Source organism: Chenopodium album, chromosome 17 (assembly GCF_948465745.1).
Source record: "Chenopodium album chromosome 17, dcCheAlbu1.1, whole genome shotgun sequence".
Lineage (NCBI taxonomy): Eukaryota > Viridiplantae > Streptophyta > Magnoliopsida > Caryophyllales > Amaranthaceae > Chenopodium > Chenopodium album.
The window spans coordinates 2,958,746-2,978,478 of record NC_137850.1 but is presented as its reverse complement, the minus strand read 5'-3'; the positions used below and the strand labels follow the sequence as shown (position 1 = coordinate 2,978,478).

General features: G+C 36.4%; 1 protein-coding gene across 1 annotated transcript; it reads right to left on the bottom strand.

Annotated features, from left to right (window-relative positions):
- Positions 1 to 845: 845 nt before the first annotated feature.
- Positions 846 to 9,933, bottom strand: LOC145589387 (uncharacterized). The gene is made up of 11 exons (XM_081645930.1): positions 9,537 to 9,933; positions 7,722 to 7,970; positions 7,077 to 7,286; positions 6,805 to 6,885; positions 6,631 to 6,717; positions 6,419 to 6,514; positions 3,815 to 3,868; positions 2,729 to 3,714; positions 2,474 to 2,522; positions 1,391 to 1,430; positions 846 to 1,276 (listed from the first exon to the last, which is right to left on the bottom strand). The coding sequence occupies exons 2-11, from the start codon at positions 7,962 to 7,964 to the stop codon at positions 1,125 to 1,127; spliced, it is 1,998 nt and encodes a 665-aa protein (XP_081502056.1). The 5' UTR covers positions 7,965 to 7,970; positions 9,537 to 9,933; the 3' UTR covers positions 846 to 1,124.
- Between the last annotated feature and the right edge of the window lie 9,800 nt (positions 9,934 to 19,733).

The following is a 19,733-nucleotide window of genomic DNA, read 5'->3' as shown; positions in this document are numbered from 1 at the left end:
TGTTTTGATGCAAGAGAACCAATCGTGGTTGACATTCAAATTTACGCATCTTTTGATAGTTTCGTTGTTTCGTAAGTAATCAGATTTTATTCAAATCTCATGTTGCAGTGAAAAAATTATATTGCATTCATGGTTTGATACATATTCATAGACATCATAGTTCTAAAACAATGCTTACTAAAAAGGCTGTAAGAATTTTGTATGGAGGGAACTAGGGAAAGCCATTCGATGCACAAGCTTTGATCGACTTATCGCATGGAAGGTGCTTGGTGTGCATCTAGAAATGAGTTACCGTCAACACAGCATTTCATCATTGCCCCAGATTGTTCCCTGCATTACATTCTGATACAATTTTGTATGCGACAGCAGTTTTGTGTATTTTGTAAAAGCCAACACAAAATCATAAGCAACTTCAGTCACTATTGCTACCCATACATAAGCATATGAAAATTGAAACATCTTGATGAACTGGAAGTTCGGTCCTCCCTGCAATTGCTACTCAAATTGTAGTAATGCAATAAGAGTTTGATAGGAAAAAAAAAGTCAGGGTTAAAACTCCTGATTGTAAGTTTATAACAGAACCTCGGCCCTTGCTTGCATCTTAGAAGTGCTGTTGATGCTCTATCCTAAAATTCAAGAGATGTATCATCACCAAACTCAGAGATCAAGGGCTCTCTCCTCAAACAAAAGATAAAAGAGCTCCAACCCAAAACAATGTCGTAGCAAGTTGGACATTATAACTTTGTATCATTTCACAAAAGGGTTGTAACTTGTAAGGCTGTCCTCAGTCTGTATTCAACACAATAATGAGTAAATGATTCGAAAATATATGAAATATACCTAAGTCACCAACCAAATAATTATCTTTTATTCAAAGACTAGGCATCTTACATACTCAGTGTTGCATCGGTTACAATAGACTCAGAAGGAACTCTGATAGGGGGGCAAGCAACTATATGTGAAATCAATAGTGAACAAATTACAGGTACATATAGCTTAACTTGTTAATAGATCAAATGTACAAGAACATGCAAGCAGGATATTTGCACAAACACTTGACAGTTTTCATGTTTTGAAACTTGTTACAAATGCTGATGTGTACATGTAGGCACGTCGCTCAACAATTACTTAGCAATGCTAGTCTCAAGAGAGGATTTTGCAAGCCACAGCAAACCTGGATCATTCCTTTTCAACACCAGGTAACTTTCAGCCTTCCCCATTTCATCAGTGACAACTTCTTCACTGAAACCAACCACTTTGAGAACTTCCATGGCAGCTGCACCCAAGACAAATACCAATTCAATATTTAAGATTATATAACAGAAACAATTCATTATAAACTTCATAGAAAACCAGGCAATAAGAAACTTAAATTTTTTGGAGAACAAACCTTCATGATATGCGACATTCCTTTGGAAAACAGGATTGGCCTGCAATATTAAGGGAGAGTGGCAAGGGAAAAAAGATTGTTAAGTAATTGAATACAAAGTATTACAATCCAAACTAGTTTAACATTATTTTTGGGTGAGGGCTGGGTGATTTTATCTCTAATCTGTCCCAATTTTGCATTGCTAGTTTTTCAGCCCAGTGATAGGAGTTTGCATCAGACCTTCCTTTCTGATGTTTAGAAAGCCATTAAAACTATCTACATAAACGCTGGATAAAAGGATCCCCCTCCTCCCCCCCCAAAAGAAAGGTAACCCTTTGGAGGTTTTGAGGTGGTGTAGTAGTGGAATCCCTCCCTGCCTCAGATCCCTATGGTCTAGAGATCAAATTCCTTCATCAACATTGTTAATCAACATATATACTTGCAACAGCACCACATACGCATATATCCAAAGGTCACTAAGTCTATTAAATGTTATGTTTCAGCACCAATGGCCAGTTGGCCACTGACAGTAGAGGAAGAAAAGGAGAGTAAAGAGAGAAAGAAGAAGAGGCAAGTAGAAATGTTGGGTCATGGCAACTTAAATCCGTTCGAGTATTTCCATTAGAGGGAGAAGTTATAATATCACATGTCTAGATTTAATATATTTATGCATGGGCCTCACAAAAAAAATCTGGAATTTCATTTCTTAAAGTTATCGATATAAGCCTCATTTATCTCATACAAAAGACAAATAAATAAATGAAATTTGAATAGAAAGAAAGCTTAACACAAGAATTTCTCAGAGATTGATTGATACCATAATCCTACTAAGTTAACTAGATGATGGAATGACTAATTCTTTTGCCCTTAATATATATATTTCTAATCATCCAAGATCATTTTCTTCCTTTTAAGTTCAAAAGCTGTTATAATTCTTATTAATCAAATTGCTTTCAGATGTCATATTTCATATAAACAGGTGATGTTCAAGACAATTCCGTCAATGGTTCATACACATGAGTTCCAAGGATTACACTAAAACTCAGAGTGCCTGAAAGGAAAAGGAAAGAGAATAAGAATATTCACAGTATGAAGGGACCATACCTTGCGAAGTTTTTTGTACTTCATTTCATTAGGATTTTCAGATACATTTCTGCAAATGAATAACATCATTCAGTCAAGCATAATTCCTCTGCAAGCATGAAAACGAGTGAGTCAATATTAGTTTTGATTGACTCACTCGGTATCTTTTTTTTACCAATAAATTAATTTGGATAAGATCCTTCCCATGTTCTCCATTAAGGATATGGGGCCTATTGGGACATGGATGATATCCTTCTTACAAATAAAAGACGATACCTGATTATTTTAAACAGAGTCTGTAGGACTGCCACAGCCTCCAAGGGGTTCAGTTCAGTACGCAGCAACTCAATGGCTTTGTTAAGTCGATTGAAAAATACAGCTGCAGGGTCTTGGATCCTCCTTAATTCATCATCTGGATCTGACTCATCAGCCGTGACTTCTAAAGGTTGCAACAGATGGTCAACCTTATCATCAGATTCAGGTTGGGTTTGCCCTGTAATGTTTTTTAGACAATCATCTGGATCTGGTTCCATATGAACCTGGATTAGTTGTGATTGATTAGGTGTTATGACATTTCCTAAATCATGTTGTGCTTCAGAATCATCTGGATCAGGTTCATCATTATTCCCCAGTATCCTATTTTCATTGTTATCTATCTGCATTGACGTGAGGGAAATAGTAGAAGCAGCCACTCCTTTTTCAGTAACTTCTGAATCATCAGGATCAGGCTCCTCACGTGGATTTGCATTATCAAAGCTTCTCCGTGCAGTAGATTGGGAGCCAACTGCTTCCAGTCTAGTATCATCAGGGTTGGACTTCACCATAGGTATCCCTACCAACATTTCAGTATAAGGCTCTGAATTCACAGTTCCTCTCACCTCAGAATCATCAGGATCAGGTTCCAGCTCATCTTGATGAGAATAATCATCATGTTGATTCCAAATAAACAACTCTTCCTTATTCAAGGTATCAACCGGGCTTGGGATCCCAGGAGCATTACCTGTATAATCATTAGAATTTTGCTGCCCATTTGCAGATCCATGAGAAATGGAAGAAGGATCTGTCAAACGATGAAAGGCTGCAGCCACAGAAGCCACACGAGCACCAGCAGACATAAGAGAAGCTTCTCCTCCAAGCTTGTGAGGCAAATTGCTATCCAAATCAAAGTCCACATCCATATCATCATGCCCAGAAAATCGAGAATCAGCCAAGGTATGACTCCTTGATTTCGTCCAGTCTAAAGCAAAAGCTTCTTGATTCAGCTGCAGAAATTAAATTTTTGCAAGAACAAATCTCTTATGCGAAGCTGCAGAGGACCACCAATTCAGCAAATATATGAAATGCATTGAAGAAAGACTTTACCTGTTTATCAAGAGCATAAAAGTTTGCATCATGTTCAGAGTAGACCATGTGAGCCTGTAATAATGTAAAACATAGTAACATCTAAGTTCCATGCATTAAGGTACGACAGCAAGTATGCAACTCCAATTCAAACTACACATGCAAAAATTGCAGTGGAAAAATTTTTCTTACTAACGCATTGAACAAAGTGAAAGGAGACATTGCACAATTAAAAAAAAAAATCAGAAAAGTCACACTTCAAAAAAGACTATTGCAGCTAAAACTCAATATGGAAGGCCAAAACAATCCAATGTCTGCACCTGTGATTACTAAACTCCAAATATTGGACTGAATTGCAGAAATTGAGTCTAATATGAAGCCAAGCCTTCAAGGCCCATCAAACTCCAATTGATCATGAGCTTGCCAACCCAGGTTTATGCCTTTAGGCAGAATAATTGAGGTCAGGAAACTTGCACCAACTAACTATTTCAGTAGAATGTTCTCTGAAGTACTGTTATAGCCCAAGAGACTCCTAGAAGGCAAATGGAAGGTCTTGAGATAAATACCTTAGGAATGCAGAGAATAGTATAGGTGTGCTTTAAGTTAGAGGCAAAAGTTATTGACATCCATTGCATAAATAAAATATCCACCTCTACGTAGTAAGGCTATATAAATCCCAAAGTTATGTTATCTCTATGTATCAACAAATAAAGTGAAAAGAAAGAAAGGGGAACATCATACTTTAACCCCTTCATAGCCCCAAATGAACTTCAAGACTGCCTATTCCCAAAGACCAAAAAGCAAATCCACGACAAGCACCATGTACTATTTTTCTACATATAAACCTAAAGGTTTACATCATCTAAGAAGCATTGATTCATCATATTGTAGGCTTTCTTGAAGTGTAACTTAACCTTATAACTCTAAACTCATCTAGACATCTAACACAACAATCACGATATTCAAAAACTACATGATGAATTTCCAAAATATATCCAACAGTCACAAACAGACTCTGGTTCATTGAAATCCCCTTTAAAAAGTAAATAAAAATTACACACTAAAGAGCCTATCATAAACAGCAGTGAGGAAACTAAAAGGCCTAAGATCCCAAAACTCTGAAGACATCTAATTAGAGACAATACAAGAGTATTGAAAAGATGGTTCCATACTTCTACACTTCTGCCACAATCCCAATCACAAAGATTTATGAAAGACCTTGAGTAAATCAACCCTCACTCTCTAGACTCTACACTAAAGAAAAGCTATTAATCAATGGAAAATTCTAAAACAAAATTTAAGTAAAACTATGGTGACTTATTGCCCACTACAATAAAGATAAAGTATAAAACTCCTACTCAAAGGTCTCTTATCAAGTGTTGTTGACAACATAGTAGGAGAACTACTCAAGCCCCTCCACCATTAGCTTCCTTTACCTCAATCAAAACACCTTCAAAGAAAGACATGGTCTCTAAAACAAAAATATCTTGGTGTCTAACAGCCATATATCACCTTCAATTAATATATGAAGCTCAGTCTTCATCCTAACATTGACTAACTTAAAAGAGAGTTAACATTGTCCTTGCTTTCAATTGTTAATTCAATCTCCTTTCAGCAAAATACAACTCTACTAAATACTTACAAAGTTAATAGAATCACAGTTCTTAAATAGTAAATAAGTTTTTCTTTCCAGGCCACCAGTCTCTATACTGTCATCGCTTTTCAAGGCTGTAATATCTCCAAAATCCAAAGACCTTTTGTACCAATCCTTAAGCTCATCTTTCAAATTTCAACTTTTGGATAAACATTTTCTATCTTTACCATATAGGATATTCAAACATATTTCTTTAAGCAGGGAGCAAATTATCAATTTCATATAGATGAATAACCCACATGTTATAGAAACAAAAGTGCATAGGAACCAAAGAAAAGATTACACCCACATATAACTCATAATTGACGAGGCAAGTCAGACAACCCTATCACCTATATTCTTCACCAAGCTAAAGATCTCCTCAACCCAATCATAAAGTAAAAAGAGTGGGTTAATCAAATATCTGCATACCTTGCCAGCCACCATTCAAGTAAGCTGAGTATTCTCAAGAGGTTGAAAAAGAAGGTGGAAAACAAAGAATCTAAAAGATAAAGTCAGTTACCCTTAAGCAGAAGACCTAGATCACGCCTACTTTATCACCAAGCAAAATACCCCTTCAAACAAGCTAAGTAGAACACATGCCCTTCAAATCTAAGATCTTATTAAGGAGCTCTAATATTAACAAGGATTAGAAGTGTTAGGACCCACTAGTTGTTTACAATTGAAAAAAAAAAACATAATATAACAAATAAATCATTAGAGCTTAAGCATCCTTTTTAAAAAAAAAAAAAAAATTTGACATGGAGAAAAAGATTTAATCCTAGAAAAGCTTCTTCAATTCTTACAGCAGTACAGGGAATCCAAAATATAGTACTGACGTACGTATATGAGAAAAGAAAGAACTGATTTTGCAACCTCAATGCCTGCTTGCAGGATAGAATAAAGTGTTCAGAAAACGATAATTACTGCAAATCTTAAATATTATAATTTTTTTTAGCAATGAAGCAATAATTCATGAGAAAAGTGCTTACAAGTTCGTGCAACAAAGTTTTCTTGATACTTTGATATTTTCTGAAACCCTTTAGATCATCAGTGCGTAGACGAAGAGATATTTCCTCTCCTTGATTCTGCAATCAAATAAGCAACACATTAAGAACAAAAGAAAGACACAAGCTAACAAAAGCAAAGACCTTTTGATGATCAATTATCAACACATAATAAACTAGTTGAGGTGTTCATATACCTTGTTTAAACCAAGAACACATCTAGGGCTAACACCAACATAACCAACAGGCGCCATCTCTGTCATGATCCCCACTCGCCAACGATACTTCAAGGAACCACAATCACATGTGAAAATAAAGTCCAAAAAGATAAGAGCATTAGCAAAAATCTAACCTCATCACTAAATCACTACCTTGTTCATGATGGCAACAATTCCTGGGTCAGCTGCAAGCATATGCATTCTCTTCATAGCCTCTGAGGGAGGAGGATTTAACTAGTAAAAGAAAAAAAGGAAATAAGAAATATGTGAAGTTTCTCAAAAAATATTCATTATATACTTCTTTGCATTTAAGATGACTATTGCTGTTTGACGAAAGTTTTTTTTTTTTTTTTTTTAAACATTAAGTCTGTAACTACCCATACTTTATCTGCACAAAACAAGATAATATAGGAAAAAATAAGTACCACAACTCCAGGCAGTTCAAGTGTACGAAAATTGCAGAAGATGTAAGGTCCTTGCGGGAGTTTCAATGAGGAATGGGATCCCCTGGACATCCGTTGTTTCATCCTCTTTTCCTCTTCCTCAAATCCAGCAATTCTTAGGTTTGCTTCAGCATCTTTAAGAACATTATCAATCTCATCTTTGGAGACTCCCATCATTCTTAACGGCTTCCCCTGACAGCACATATACATATGAGTCCAAGTCCTGCTCAAAATATTTTGCACCAATGCTTCATCCATAGAAAGAAAATACTTCCTCTAATCTTTTATCATTGCAACATGTAGGGTATGAACCTATTTAAGGAGCTCATGGGATGAAGAGAGGGATATAGAAAAAGGGGGGGGGGGGGGGGTGAGATGTGATGAGAAGAGAATGAAAAGAAAACATTTGCAAATAAGGTAATCAATTAATATTAAACTTCCACAAAAAGAAGAATACTGAAATTTATAAAAGAATGACGGAGCCAGTCTAAGCACTAGCATTATCTATTAGCCATAATTGACATATTAAACAACATTAAATAATATATCTATCTAAGACAAGAAATAATCTATACACTTGTATAGTTGTATGAATAAAGGTATAAGAATCAAGATGTGAGTATAGACCTCTACAATTCCAGTATCTCGTAGCCTTAGACTGGAATGCTCGTCAGAGAAAGGCGTCAACAATTTCGAGCTTTTGGTGGAAGGCAGAGAAATAATCAATCTAATTGTATCAGCTTTAACATCAGTCAAGGTCTGCAGTTCCTCCCCCAACTCCTTGAGAGAGGCCTCTGAATTAATTTTTACCTCAAACTTCTTTCCCCTCCATATAACAGGAACAGTAATAACATTTTGATGCAGCACCATAATTTTCTGTAAGGAGATGGAATAGTAAGTCAGTGAACAAAACTTCCTATGACAGACACTTGATCAAGAAAAATAAAAAAGTAGTTAAGCACTAAGAATACTTTGAAGTGCATGCATGATAAACCAGCAAACAATACTGTAACAAACACGCAAGCAGTCCTAATTTTCAGACTGCCAACACGTTGCACTGAATGATATTTGGTTTCTTTCAATATAAAATCACGACAACATGATCCATTTAACACCAATGTCGATATATCCCCATCTATCATGGAACAAGGACAGCAAATTAACCAGTTCTCAATATATCAACAACAAAGCCTGGAGTTAATTGATTCCATCAATATAAAACAAACTTCCCATCAATTTAAACCTCAATTTCCATCATGTCCCTGGTTTCCTTTTTACATGCTATATGTACTTAATGAGGGGTGCAAGATAGAAATTAACCACACCGACAAATCTGTCATTCACTCATTAGGCATGACTGCAAGGGCTTTGACTCCGAGATGTGCCATCTAATAATTGGTATCTTCTGGTTGCAAGCTACACTATAGATTTGAATTTTGATCATAAATGGCATTACATAAAACTACATAAATTCAATAACTTGTGGCTAAAATTAATGCCACTGCAAAGTTCTCCTGTATATTCCTGCAGTCCAGCATATAAGGTAAACAAGTTTTTGATACTTGCACCAAGCACATGGAGGAAATGCCAAGAGTTCAACACAAATTGTTGCAATTGGTCTGCTTATCAAGTGCAATTGATCGTTTCAACCGCTCTTATCAGTGCATTCTTTATGGGAACTGAAAGCTTACTAGCATTCTAACAGGACTGTAACAGTCTAACATTATGCTATGTACATGTAAAGCATGAGCAAACGGCAGCACAAACTCACAGAGGAAAAGGGATCGGCAAAGTGCCACCCCATGGGCAAGAGCGCATCAGCAATTACCTACAACTGCATAACCCTTTTTTTACTTATACATGCATCACTTCAAACAAGGAACTAATTTCTACCTACAAACAACTATAAACCAACCAGGTGTCTACTCATCATGGTTTACTGTGACGAATTGAGACAAAGTCGATTATACACCTGGGCGTACCATGCACACTATTCCTAGCACCAAGAACAAACCTCCCCAACCTAAAGTTCTATACTTCTATCTTCTATGTATAGACTACAAAACAAATCAACAGTTCATAGGAATCCCAAATAAACTCAACCCCTCAAAATCCCTAATTCCCTTAATACCCACAAATTGCAATCTCAAAGGTTCATAATTCAAGAAACCTTGCACAAGAAGACACCCAAAAATCACCCATTTCAAATTACGCAATGAAACCCACTAAACAATCAAACCCAAAAAACATATTGAAGCAGATGAAAACGACAAAATTAAAAATACCCAACTGCAAAACAACAATTAATTGTCCATAATTAAGCGCAAACCAAATTTGAAACAGCGGAAATCACAATTTATACAATGATCATCATTTTTGAGAAAAAAAGATTGGAACTTTGAAATAGAAATTAGATAATTGAGAAGTAAAAGGAGCAGATACCTGTAAAATTAAAGTCGGTGAGACTGAAAATTGAGACTTCGATAATTTGATGAGAAAATTGAGGAATGAGAAGATTGAGAGTTGAATTGAATTTTCCTACAATATACAGTGTTTGCTCTTTTACTTATTTGAAGTTGTTTAAATATTTGGGTTAGATTTCTCAAAAAAAAAAATATGTGGGTTAGAATTAATTAGATAGGCGGTTAAGGTGGCGGTTGTGGCGTATGAGTGATAGTCAGCTGTGATGTCATTGGTGCTTTTCTACAAACTTCTGTTTTATTTGGGTGGTGCTCATAATTCCAGATATACTTCAAGTTTCAACAGTAAATTTGTGTTCTCGAGGATTATCGTGTTCATATCGGATCGGATTATATAATCGGGAAGCTAAAAGGGTTGTGGATTATGACATTATGTAATCTCAATTGGTTATTTCGTATAAAGCAGATAGCCATTAACATAGTAATCCTTTTTAGACAGTAAATTTTTATTTTCATTATGATAGATTAGGCATTAGTCTTGAGAGAATACATGTCTAATTGTAATTGTATACTCTTGTATCTTCTTTCTTTAAAAAATTCAGTATTCAATGTAACCATATTTTTGTTGTTATGCTGTACTAAATTGGTGGAAAGTTTTAACGTTTTACTGTGAGAGATTTACCAATAAGTATATTTTTGTATCAAAATATTTGGTTTTGATACCATACAAAAATGTGCTTGTTTGGTATTGCGAGAAATTTATGCATCTTTTACTATGCGACGACTCGTCTTACTTCTAAACTAGGTAATTTCTAAGTCATCATGCTTAGATTTTTAATACTTCGTACATACATACACTATTACATTTCACTATACATGCACAACTCACATAGACTTTGTTTTATTTGTGCACTTTATTTCCGCGAAAATTATTCTGATAAAACTTGAAGTACTCTGTAACACCCCAATAATTCTCTCTTAAAAACCTGTGAGAAACCTGTATAAAACCTGAACAAATTCAAGAGAATTACTGGTGTGCTACCGCCACGTGTTCAAACGTTAAGGCTATCTCAGAAATTAGCAGCGGAAAACCAAAACAATTTTAAATAAACCTCAAAACAAAGTATTTAAATCAAAATAAGTATTACAAGTTGGAACCATTAAGGCCCTTATTCAAAACCCAAAAGAAATAGTAAGTGATTAAATTCAGTGTTTAAACAAACTTAAACCAAAAGAAATAGTGTCAAATAAAATGGAGTCAAGATAAAATCAAACTTGCAAAGGAAATGAAATGCAAGCAACCAACTCTCTACTCAAGATCCCACAACCCTGATGAATGCTGAATGTGAGAGAACCTGTGGTTATTCTGCTCCCCAATATTACAAGTGTAAAAATTGGATCGTCACAGGGTCATTGAAAGGCGAAGGCCATGACCAAAGAAGGACACACACACAAAAGCACGCAATCAGCAAAGCTGAGTACATACAAGCTGCAAAGTAAATTAAGGAAATACTTAACATGCTACTAATAATCAATCATACGCATCATTAATAACAAACTCAACACACGACTCGATTATCCAATTTCTTAAGACTTCACTAGTTAATAGTAGCTAACTCATTTCAATTTATTCATTGGATTTAGCAATAGACAAGGTTGTCCAACCCATGTCCCATTTGGAACATCAATAAAGAAAAACCCCATGCCTCCTTTCGGAAACATCAATAAACATCCAACGACCACGGGCGCGACTCCGTGACCGTAGTTAGTATGAGATCTCACCTAACTCCTAGTTTTAAGAAAAATATTTGAAATAAGAGACTCGTAGATCAGACGGCCTCGAGAAAAGTACACGGCTAATACCCCATGTACCCCAACCCCTGATTGTCATTACTCCAGAAGTGCACCAATCCAGAGTTTTATTGCTCATCCATCTTGCACTTTACGTGATTTACAGGTTTAGACTTGGTGATGACTCGTATGCATAACAATACAATCAATCCAATATCAATTCAATCAAGTAAAACAACTTTTCAATTTCAATTCTTGATTTATTAGTGGCAAGCAACATTTATTATTTATTCCTTACTACCTCGGTGTATAAACACCTTGAGTGCATAAGGCACCCCAAACTCTTAACCTTGTCTTATAAGACATGAACCATTCCTTTACTCATCTTATTTCATTAAATCATGAATGAGTAATAACTAAGTCATTTCACCAATCACATACCTTTGCCTCTAAGCGCACCTTGCATAATTAGAACATAACCAATAATTGCAATAAGGAATAGTGCACATCAAATGAAATTCACAATGTATAACCAAACAATTTAACCCAGTCATCCCTAGACATGATATTAAGTTCTCGATCCGTCCTTAAACATGCACCTAAAAGCAAGGTTTTGTAACTTGTACGTACCTTGAGTAAACAATTCGATTGGCCACTTTAGAAACTAGAAATCACCTTCTACAAAGTCCTCTCCTAAACCAAACAATAAGAAATAAATCAATACCAAAGCAATTAAAATTACAGCAATACTAAAGCATTTTAAATCCTCTCAAACCATTAAAATAAAGCCTTTAAATTACTCCTATTAGCCAAAACTAGTAGTACAACATCCCAACTACAAGTTTATGTGTTAAAATCATGAAAATATAGTGTTTTATATCAAATTACAGCAACTTTAAAGTGGTTAAATAAATCTGAAAATTTGTTTTAAGCATATAAAATAATCCCATAAGCATAATTATTTGAAATAGTCATTATATAGCAAATTAGTGTGTTAAAAACCCAAAAATATATCAATTCAATGCAATTAGAGGCTTCAAAATAAAAGGTATAAAATCTGAAAATTATTATTAAGATTAGAATATAAGGTTCAAAGCTTTTTCAATCACAAAATACCCACAATAAATAATTTATAGGTTTAGAAGCATAAAAACATGAAATTAACACTACTAAACCATAAAAATTGAAACTTTATTAAATCTGAAAATTTATATACAATCAAAATAATCATACTTTGACATACTTTGAATATAGAATAATTAAGTAACTTGTTTAGTACGTTATTAAGCCTTTAAACATGAAAAATCAACACTTTAATACCCTAAATTCATACATAACCAAATCTGAAAATTAATATAATAATTTAAACATACAAAACCCATAAATTTATAATCTTTTGTAATTTATACATAATATCAAAGCCTAATAACAATAATTTTATAATTGAAAACCAATAAAAATTGAAGCTTTAATTAAACATAACAAGGAATAAGAGAAGGAGAAATAAGGGGAAATAAGGGGAAATAGAAGGGAGGAAGCGAACTGCGGTGGCTGCTGGGCGGAGCGGTGGTGGCTGCTGGGCGGCAGGGGCGGCAGCAACTGTAGCAGGTTCGTTTTTTTTTTTTTTTTTCTTTCTTTGCTCGTGAAACAGTAGGAAGAAGGAGGAAAGAAAATATGAAAGCCTTTTTTTTTTTACGTGAGAAGGAGGAGGAAAGTGAGGGTTTTTGAGGGTTTTATTTGGGCTTTGGGTTTCCTAATTAGATTAGGAGTAGTATTTGGGTTTTGGGCTATTGTGTTAGGATTATTTGTAAATTAGTAAAAACACACTAGTTTATTTAAATCCTTTCATAAAAATAATTTATTTAATGAAATTGCCATAAATATAATTGTAAGAATAATATATAAATAACTTATAATTAAATTAAAATATGGGGGATTACAATCTACCCCTCTTAAAAGAAGTTTCGCCCTCGAAACTTAACCCAAAAACCATAATTTTCCAAAATCATTCAAACTTTTTGTGTTTTGTATTGCTGTAAATTGCTTGCTTCTCAACAAACATACTTAACAAATCGGACTTTGTACTCAATGAACTCATATTTGGCTTAAGTTTACATACTTTTATTGTATGTAAACGCAATAATAATGCATAATGATAACCAAAAACATGCAAAAACGTGCAAAATCAAGCAATAAATGGTATAATTGAGGTAAAAGCGCGAAATTACATCGCATTCTCCCCCCCTCAAAAGAAAAGAGTTACGCCCTCGTAACTCACCTCGTCAAATAACTCGGGATACTTGTTCCTCATCTCTTCCTCGGCCTCCCAAGTAGCTTCTTCATATTCCTGATTAGACCAAAGGACCTTCACTATCTTCACATCCTTGTTTCTAGTACTACGCACTTTGTGATCTAGTATCTTTACCGGTCTTTCTTCATAAGTTAGAGACTCATCTAATTGAATAGTCTCCGGTTGCAAAACATGGGTTTCACTAGGCACATACTTCTTTAGCTGGGAAATGTGGAACACATCATGCATTTTCTCAAACTCCATTGGCAAAGCCAATCTGTAAGCCACCTTTCCCACACGTTGGAGGATTTCATATGGCCCCACATACTTGGCACTAAGTTTCCCTTTCTTGCCAAATCGCATCACACCTTTTGTTGGAGAAACCTTTAGAAAGACCTTGTCCCCAACATTAAACTCATCATCTCTCATCTTCAAGTCAGCATAACTTTTCTATCTATCTTGTGCTGCCTTGATACGCGACTGGATTAGTCTCACCTTGCCCACCATATCCTCAATAAAATCTGTACCCAAAGTAACCCGTTCACTGTAATCATTCCAGCAAACTGGACTTCTGCACTTCCTTCCATACAATGCTTCAAAAGGTGCCATCTTGATGCTTGCATGGTAACTGTTATTGTAGGAGAATTCGATCAAAGGTAGGTGATCCTCCCAATTTCCTTGGAAATCTAAAGCACAAGCTCGCAACATATCCTCCATGGTTTGGTTTGTTCTCTCAGTCTGACCATCTGTTGCAGGGTGAAAAGCAGTACTCATCTTCAATGTTGTCACAAGGTTCTCTTGCACTTTTTGCCAAAACTTTGATAGAAACCTCGAGTCTCTATCTGACACTATGTCCTTGGGAACTCCATGCAACTGAACTACATTCTTCACATAGACACTTGCTAGCTGCTTCTTTTTCCAGGTCTCTTTGATAGGAATGAACATCGCTGACTTAGTAAGTCTGTCCACAATCACCCAAATCGTGTCATTCCCAGAACGAGTCTTGGGTAGGCCTGTCACAAAGTCCATGGATATAGAATCCCACTTCCATTCTGGTATCTCCAAGGGTTGTACTTTTCCCATGGGTCTCTTGTGATCTATCTTCACTTTCTGGCACGTCAGACACTTGGATACAAACTCAGCTACCTCTCTCTTCATATTTGGCCACCAATAGAACTCTTTCAAGTCCTTATACAACTTATCTCCCCCAGGGTGAACTGAATAAGGTGTATTATGGCACTCCTCCATGATTTTTCTTTTAACATCCTCACACTTTTGTGGTATACACCATTTCTCCTTATATCTCAAGCTCCCATCCTCATGAATCTTGAATTCAGTCTCCACACCACTAGTCACACGATCCCTAATCTTCTGAAATGACTCATCCTCCAGTTGCCTTTCTCTAATCTCCTCAAATATTGTACGTTGGATGGTTAAAGCACTCAATAATCCCTCTAACTCTCCTTGATTGATAACCTCAAGGTTCAATCTCCTCATATCTTCACACAACTCATTGGCCACAATTAAAGCATTAACATTATGACTCGACTTTCTGCTAAGGGCATCAGCAACTACATTCGCCTTTCCCTCATGATACTGAATGTGGACATGGTAGTCTGTGAGGTACTCTAGCCATCTACGTTGCCGCATATTCAAGTGATCTTGGGTGAAGATGTACTTTAGGCTCTTATGGTCTGTGAAGATCTTATAAGAAACACCGTAAAGGTAGTGCCTCCAAATCTTCAAAGCAAACACAACAGCTGCAAGCTCCAAGTCATGGGTAGGGTAATTGACCTCATGTTTCTTCAGTTGTCTCGATGCATATGCGATCACCTTTCCATTCTGCTGTAGGACACATCCCAAACCATGCTTCGAGGCATCACTATACACTTCGAATCCTTCTCTCCCATTAGGTAATACCAGCACTAGTGCAGTGGTTAATCGCTCTTTGAGGGTTTGAAAAGCTGACTCACAACTCTCATTCCACTCAAACTTGCTCTGCTTCTTCATAAGGGTGGTCATGGGTCTAGCTATCTTCGAAAAATCCTTAACAAACCTTCTATAATACCCAGCTAATCCCAAGAAACTATGAACATCAGTCACATTCTTAGGTGTGGGCCACTCACTTACTGCCTTGATCTTCGCAGGATCCACAGATACACCCTCTTTCGAAATATAATGCCCCAAAAATGCAACTTTCTCCAACCAAAAATCACACTTAGAAAACTTAGCATACAACTTGTTTCTTCTAAGAGTTTTAAGGGTAGTTCTCAAGTACTCATCATGCTCTTCCTCATTCTTCGAACACACCAAAATGTCATCAATGAACACAACTACAAACTTATCCAAATACTCGTAAAACACTCGGTTCATCAAGTCCATAAATATGGCTGGTGCATTGGTTAACCCAAAAGGCATGACAATAAACTCGTAATGCCCATATCGAGTTCTAAAGGCTGTTTTTGGAATGTCTTTATCTGCAACCTTCAACTGATGATACCCCGACCTCAAATCAATCTTCGAAAACACACTTGCCCCCTTTAGCTGGTCAAACAAGTCATCTATCCTAGGTAAAGGGTACTTATTCTTCACAGTCACATTATTCAACTCTCTGTAATCAATACACAGCCTCAAACTTTCATCCTTCTTTTTCACAAATAACACAGGTGCTCCCCAAGGTGATGCACTAGGCCTAATGAACCCCTCCTGTAATTGAGCCTTTAGCTCACTCATCTCAGCTGGTGCCATTCTATAAGGTGCTTTTGAGATAGGTGCAGCTCCAGGGACTAAGTCAATGGTAAACTCAAGTTCCCTCTTAGGTGGCATTCCCGAAATCTCTTCTGGAAAAACATCTAAAAACTCATTCACAATGGGTACATCCTCCATCCACCTACTCTCACTCATACTCAAATCTTGGACACAGCAGAAGTACAATGGACATCCCTTACTCACTAGCTTCTTGACCTTCAAAGCAGAAATAATCCCAAAACCCTTAGGCTTTCCTAAACGTCTATATGACACCGTCTTACCCAAAGGATCTCTCAATTGCACCCTCTGCATCTCACAGTCTATCTTGGCCTTGTATGAACTCAGCCAATCCATCCCCAGAATTACATCTAAATCCCCTAGATTAAACTCAATAAGATTCGAAGGAAAGATAGCTTCTCCTATTTTCAAAGGCAAGCCTTTGAATATTCTATTACAATGGACAAGTTTGCCTGTAGGCAGACTGACCGACACATCAACATGACTCGATTCAGTTAAGTTTAATTTGCGCACAACAGAAGTAGAAATGAAAGAGTAAGCTGCTCCAGAGTCAAACAAAGTGTTGACAGAGACAGAATAAATAGAAAAAGTACCAGTAACTACATCTGAGGACCTCACAGCCTCTCCCTTGCTCATCACAGTCAAGCGTCCGGGAGTGTTGTTTCTTGCCTGGTAACCATTGTTTTTATTGTTACCTGAGTTGTTGCTGCTGTTGCCAGATCTGTTGTTGTTGTTGCTACCATTTCCAAACTTCCCATTCTGACCATTTCCCCTGTTCCCTGGTTGTTGAAATTGTTAGGCCTCTGTTGGGTGTTCCCACCATTTCCACCATTTCCCTGTTGTTTCTGTTTGGTGTAACACTCATATTCCCTGTGCCCCTTCTTATTACAGAACCGACAAGTCACTAAATTCCCATCACAGTCTCTCCCAGGGTGGTTTCTCCTACACCTCTTACAATGGTAGGTTCTCTCTCCATTGTTAACATTAGAAGAGTTGCTAGCAGTTTGGTCACCTCTATCAAACGAGTTCCCATTCCTAGGCCTCTTATAGCTACTTTGGTGCTCGGGTCTCCCAAAGTCCTTTCTTTTCTCCCCGGCCTTGGTAGTCTCTCCTACACTCTTAGAATTTAGGTGGTACATGTGGGCAGCTCTCTCATATACCTTGTCTAGAGTTTTAAATACCTTCCCCGCTAGGTCTTTTTGCAGTTGGTTAGTTAACCCTTGCTCAAATCTCTGAGCATTCAGTTCCTCAGTGGGTACTACCTCAGGGGAAAACCTAGCAAGGGCCATAAACTTATTATAATACTCGGAGATTGTTATCTGCCCCATTTCCAGGTTTATGAACCCCTGAGCTTTTTGTTTCTTTAGGAAAGGAGGGTAAAATTTGTCTCTTAAAGCGGTTTTGAATACCTCCTACCCAAAGTTAGGCTTGGCTTTCACTAGCTCACAGTTATCTCTCCACCATATGTCAGCTTCGTCCTTAAGATACATGGCTGCCTGATCCACCTTCAGATTATCAGGGCAGTTCAGTGCCACGAACAATTTGTCAAACTCGCGTATCCAGTTCTCTAAGAAGGTGGGGTCAGCACCTCCCTTAAACACTGGGGGTCTTACTTGTGCTAGCTTCTTGAACATTTCTGCCTGGGGGTCGAGCTGATCCCCTCGGTTTTGGTTCAGATTCTCTGCCAACATTCGGATGGCCTCAGCAAGGGCGGCGTTATTAGCCATGGTAGTTTTACGCCTGAAAATATAGGGACATCATACTCTAGTTCAAACACCATTCTCATATATTCACAGAATCATCATAATACATATCACATATATTGGTTCAAAAGGGCACCTTGCTTTGCACCCCTTTGTCCCAAGTAGAATCATACAAATATAAACACAATTCACACGCAAAATAAAGTAAAGTTAAGAAAATAATCCCCATACCACATCACTCTTACTAGCTTAATCATAACCAAAGGAAATATCTTAAAATCTTTATTTCACAAACTTTAACTTTCCTTGGTTCACAAATATTAGTAAAATGAAACTTCTAATATAAAATAATGACTTTATCATAACTTAAATAAAAGTATGAATCCCAAAGAATAATAACTCTATAGCTCTAGCTATTTATTTAAATCAATCATCTAAAGCATACTATAATAAAGTTCTAATAACTATTATTAATGGCAAGTTGCCTTATTCATGCTAACTCTACCCTAAAAAAAAAAATCTCAAGGTATCACATTGCTGTTCCTATCTTTCTTTTCATCATAATTATTAACATCAAAATCGGGATCCTTCTCATCATCTGAGTCTTCAATAGTTATATACTTGTGAAGTGGATTAGGATTCCTAGTAGCTCTCTTTCCCGCATTTGGATCTTCCAGTGGTGGTTGTAGCCATTCAAGGTTATTCTCATCTGGAAATTCAATAAGAGTATAGTCATGGAACATTCTTGTATAGGTTTTAATCTTATGCTTTTTATTCTTCGCAGTTTTAAACTCATGTATATACTGGTAGTCTTCTTCATCAGGATTAGCTGGCGTCATAGTCTTTTCAAACCTCTCTAAGGTATCTTCACTTCGCGCATCAATCTCATCCTCAGACACAACAACGGGGTTGTTCCTAATACCATTATTCGTGCTTCCAGACGTGCTTACTGAGTCACTCATCTCCTTTCTACGTCATCCCAACGCAACGAACATACAAAAGCATAACACAAGCACATCATAAAACACATCAATTAAGACATTAATTACTACATGTTAAAAAATAAGAAAAATGACACTTCAAGTGACAATAAAATATAAAGATATGTATGAAATATGCATGCATTCCCTTCTTAAGTCTACCCAAAGCTCACCAAGTAGACAAAATAAACTTCAAAATCATTTTAGATAAAAAGTTTCAAACATATTAAGTTTCGAAAAATCACTTTAGCCTTTGAACTTAAATCCTCAATGTTAGTTAGTTAGGCGCCTAAGACATATTAAGCTAATTGGCTTTAGTGGTAATTAAATCTAACCTAAGCTCCCAGAGACCACTTTGTAACACCCCAATAATTCTCTCTTAAAAACCTGTGAGAAACCTGTATAAAACCTGAACAAATTCAAGAGAATTACTGGTGTGCTACCGCCACGTGTTCAAACGTTAAGGCTATCTCAGAAATTAGCAGCGGAAAACCAAAACAATTTTAAATAAACCTCAAAACAAAGTATTTAAATCAAAATAAGTATTACAAGTTGGAACCATTAAGGCCCTTATTCAAAACCCAAAAGAAATAGTAAGTGATTAAATTCAGTGTTTAAACAAACTTAAACCAAAAGAAATAGTGTCAAATAAAATGGAGTCAAGATAAAATCAAACTTGCAAAGGAAAT